Genomic DNA, 4,638 nt, shown 5'->3' with positions numbered 1-4,638 from the left:
TACCTGAGGCGTCATAGAGAAAAATCCGCCATACTGGGGCAGTTTTTCAATATGTCCGCCCCTGCATCCTCTGTACAAATGGACCGCCTCTAGGTACAGTCATCAGGAGAGAGGGGTAAAAGGTTATCAGATCTGTAGCACCATGTCTACGGGCCTCTCTAACTGCCTCTTCATAGCTGTGTACTGGGGAGTTGCGGTCTACCATATTGAAAAGATCTCCTATATACTCACACAGCTTAAAAAATAGAAGGGTTAAAGTGAGGATCCTGATATTTTGTCTAAAATCCAGGTAAGATCAACAGTTTGAGTGCTGTGAGTTGGCTCAAATTAACTTTGACAAAAGATTGGCTGTTTTTTTTATAGTTGGCTTGATACACAAATATTTAATATAAGATATTGAAAAAAATGGCAGCCTGTGTTTCTTCGAGTTTACCGTTCCGGGAGTAGGCAGGATGGGCATCTTTGCAATTCACACAGCATGGAGTATTGGTACACTCGGCACTCTGGTGACCTTCAGTTCCACACTGTGCACATACGCTCTTTCCTCGACAGGATGTTTGAGAATGTCCAAACCGCTGGCATTTAAAGCAGCGCAGCGGGTTTGGAACGTATGGTCGAACTGGGCAGCGCAGATATCCTGCAGTAACAAATGATGGCAATGTTGGCTTTCCAAAAGTGAGAATCAGATGTTTAGTTGGTATCAACTTGCCATCACGACGAATGGAAATGCGTCGGACAGCAGTGACACCTTGATCTGAAAGACCGATCTGGATATCTGATTCATCTTCAGACATCAGATCGATCTCAGATATCACACCACGTGACGAGTTCAAACTTGTGTGTGGTGTGATGGTGACATTTATGTCTCCTAGAGATTTAGTCTTTAAAAGCTTTGCTGATTGTTGACAAGAGGCTGCCTCAACGAGTAAATCTCCTGACCTCAATTTTTGGATTTTTTTAAGATGCCCAATGGTTGATTCAAATAATTTTTGAATCAAAAAGGGGGAACATTTAGACAGAGATATTTCTCCCGTAGCATGAACAATAAGGTAGGCTGGTTGGTTAACGGAAGTAAAATCACTTGGTGGTGATGCTTTGGTACCTAATGTTTTAGATTGTAGTAAATCCATATTGAAAAATTAATATTCAGCTCACGGTGACCCCACCCACCATGGGGTCCAACAAGGGAATGCCGTCACATGGGAGACTCCCATAGACCGTCACACCAGGGTTTCCCAGGAGCTATACCCTCACAATGCAGTCAAGAAGAGCACACCTTGTCTGATGTGTCCGCCCGGTCTGCATCGATCGGTTGACTCCAAGCCGAGGTCAACAATGACTCAACGACCAGCCGATTGACTCAAACGGAGCCTGATTTGAGCCTCCCGTTTATCCGAAGCAGGGGCCAAAGCAGTGTGTTGGGGACGATATGTTGCCCCTCAACTACCAGGATCCCCCTTTCTGGCATACGGGTCACCACGCACGGCAAACACGTGGGTGGGCGTTCAGATCCCAGGGATGGTAAAGAAGAGTTACTAGACCATCTCTGGGAGGTCCCCTCACCACGGACAGGAACCCACATCGAGGGGCGAAATCGAACGAAAAACGGCTCAAATCGGTGAACGTTAGAGTGCCAGCTTGTTCCTTCATGTGTTCGGGAAATGAGGCAAAAGAGACTACTCTAATAACGGGTGTAGCAAGAAATGAGCGAGAAACAGTGCCTATAGGCACTTTGGTCTGCGAGATTAATGAAAATCGAGCTCTAGTGTTGGTCGACACAGGTGCGGCGGTTACGTTGATATCAAAGACATTTCTCCCGGATTGGAATGTGCTACATCGATTAGAGCCCGGATCAGTAGAGCTATACAGCGCTTCGGGACATACGATCAAAAATTATGGGAAGGTCAAGCTATATTTCAAAATCGGGAATCTGACGTTTGCTCACGAGTGCTATCTAGTCGACCCAGACATTACCGGATCAAATGACGGTCTTCTCGGTCGAGATGCTATTGCGCGAAATGATCTGACGATCTCCATGAAAAACACGGAGATAATTCTCCCGTCAGGAGAAAAGGTGTCGTTCCAGGGCAAATTGGAGCCCGTAGGTGACGATTTCTTAAGGGATAAATAAGCCCGGAAATTCAGCGCGAGGTGATCCAATGGGCGCGGGGAAACTTTTAAAGTCCGGGAGAAGTAGCAGGAACAGTGGAGTGGTCGGAATAGTAATCAGTATAATGAAGGTAGCGGTAACAATTGTAAAAAGTCAACAATTGGTAACGAGTATATTAATGGCGTAAGTAGCGGAAAAATAAAGTATGATAAGTTGGTTAGTTTTCAAGACTTAAAAGAAAGGTCGGCGTGTAGAAAAAAACGTATCCGCCGTAGGGGAAACGGAAACCCCGTCGAGAAAGGGGAGAGTTCCCGTTCCGGGAGTGACTCCCCTAACGAAGTTGTCTTAACAGACGATTACGTCATTCCCCCAAGATCCGAAGTGATTGTAAAGGGGAGAGTGACCTCGAAGGAGGTCAACCAAGTAGGCGTGGTAGAGCCGTTTTCACCCGAGCAACAACATTTGTTTATCGCCGGTGTTTTAGTGCAGACGCGAGGGCAAAGTTCCCGTATGCCTCATGAATACGGACGTACACCCAGATGAAAGTTAAGAAGGGATTAAAGATAGGCGCGTTTTTCAAGGCGGAAAATGAATCTAGGGATCAGGCCGCTCCCGAAAAGCTGCCTGAAAGCGAGCTAACGCGAGCCCAATTTGCTAACCTATTTAATTTGAGCGAAGTAGGGAAGGGTAAAGTAGCCCCCTTACTCGATATCCTGTATAAGTATAAACACGTGTTCGCCAAGAACGACTTTCACCTTGGTTTCTGTAGCTTAGTTCAGCATGACATAGACACAGGAAATAGTCCCCCGTATCGGATTCCTTACGCGCAACGGGAACACATGGACAAATTAGTCAACGACCTAATCGAGATTGGAATCGTAGAACATTTGCAATCTCCGTGGTCTTCCCCGGCACTATTAGTAAAGAAATCTGATGGTTTGCAGCATCTCGTGATAGACTTCCGCCAATTAAATAAGGTCACTAAGATAGACCCTTACCCTTTACCCATAATACAGGAGTCACTGAGCCTGTTGGGGAAGGCGACCTACTTTTCGTCAATGGATACTTTGAGTGGATTCTGGCAGATAGGGTTGAAATCTAAGGAAAAGAGTGGTTTTAGTACACCCTCGGGACATTATCAATTTAATCGTATGCCGATGGGCCTCGTCAATAGTCCTAGGACCTGGCAAAGGGGAGCTGATTTGATTTTAAGTGGGCTTAAAAATAAAATTTGTCTTGTTTACATGGACGACATACTCGTGTTTAGTTCCACTTTCGAATCGCACCTCGTGCGGTTAGAATTAGTACTTCAACAGTTATCCGAGGCAGGTTTAAAGTTAAAACCGAAAAAGTGTCACTTTTTACAGCACCAAATTAAATTCTTAGGTCATGAAGTGTCGGGGGAAGGAATCCGTCCTGACCCGGCAAAAATTGAGGGCGTTAGGAATTTTGCTCGACCACGAAATGAATGGGATATCAGAGCGTTTTTGGGATTAACCGGGTATTATCGACGGCACATTTCCCAATAAGCGAGAATTTCGAGACCCCTTTCCGATTTACTGAAAAAGGATGTCGAATTCCAATGGAATGAGGAACGGGAAGCGGCGTTCGAGAGGCTCAAGGAGATGCTTATCTCTGCCCCTCTCTTGCGATCGCCCGACTTTGAAACTCCTTTTATTTTAGCGACGGATGCATCGAACGCCGCACTCGGCGCGGTGTTGTTGCAGGAGGACAAACGGGGCGAGCTTCCGGTGGCCTACGCCAGTCGACTCCTCAAAAAGGCGGAAAGAAATTATAGCACTACGGAGAAAGAGTGCTTGGCGGTGATTTGGGCGATCAAACAGTTTCGCCCGTACCTTTACAACCGACAATTCAAGGTTGTCACCGATCACCATCCGCTCAAATGGCTTATTAATGTGAGGGACGAGAGCTCGCGTCTGAGTCGGTGGAATCTCGCCGTGCAAGAATATCAATTCGAGATCGTTCATAAACCGGGTAAGGCTCATTCAAACGCAGATGCTTTGAGCTGTCTGCCGATTGCGCAAGTAGAGGAGGTGACCCCGATCATTAGTAAGGCCAGGATAAAGGAACAACAGCAGGGTGACGAGTTTTGTAATCGCGTCAGACAGCGCTTGCTAAGAGACACTCCCTCGCAACAGGGCGATCTTAATGTCAATTTGACCTCTTATTACTTAGATGCCGACCAAGTCCTATATCATAAAAAATTAATCCCCGAACAGAACGAGGTTTGGGAACAGATTGTCATACCAAAGACCCTGATAGATTATGTGCTAAAGTTGTTCCACGATATCCCACAGCGGGACATTTAGGCGTGACAAAAATGAGACGAAAAATACAAACGCAGTTCTTCTGGCCTGAAATGGCTAGGGATATAACCCGTTATTGCCAGGACTGCGAAGAATGTGCCTTGCGTCGTCGTCAAGTTCCGGGACGTCAGGCACCTTTGCAGTCTTTCCCTAGGATTACGAGACCCTTTGAGATGACCGCGATGGATATACAGGGCCCGT

At 46.4% G+C, this 4,638-nt stretch overlaps 1 protein-coding gene across 1 annotated transcript; it reads right to left on the bottom strand.

Moving 5' to 3' along the window:
* Positions 1-383: 383 nt before the first annotated feature.
* LOC136974937 (uncharacterized) lies at positions 384-1,130 on the bottom strand. Its single transcript, XM_067269936.1, has one exon. The coding sequence runs from the start codon at positions 1,128-1,130 to the stop codon at positions 384-386; it is 747 nt and encodes a 248-aa protein (XP_067126037.1).
* Between the last annotated feature and the right edge of the window lie 3,508 nt (positions 1,131-4,638).

The sequence above is a fragment of the Centruroides vittatus genome, unplaced genomic scaffold, assembly GCF_030686945.1.
Source record: "Centruroides vittatus isolate TY-2023 unplaced genomic scaffold, ASM3068694v2 contig_359, whole genome shotgun sequence".
Lineage (NCBI taxonomy): Eukaryota > Metazoa > Arthropoda > Arachnida > Scorpiones > Buthidae > Centruroides > Centruroides vittatus.
Note: the sequence above shows the minus strand (reverse complement) of the source record. Positions and strands in the feature narration are given on the sequence as shown.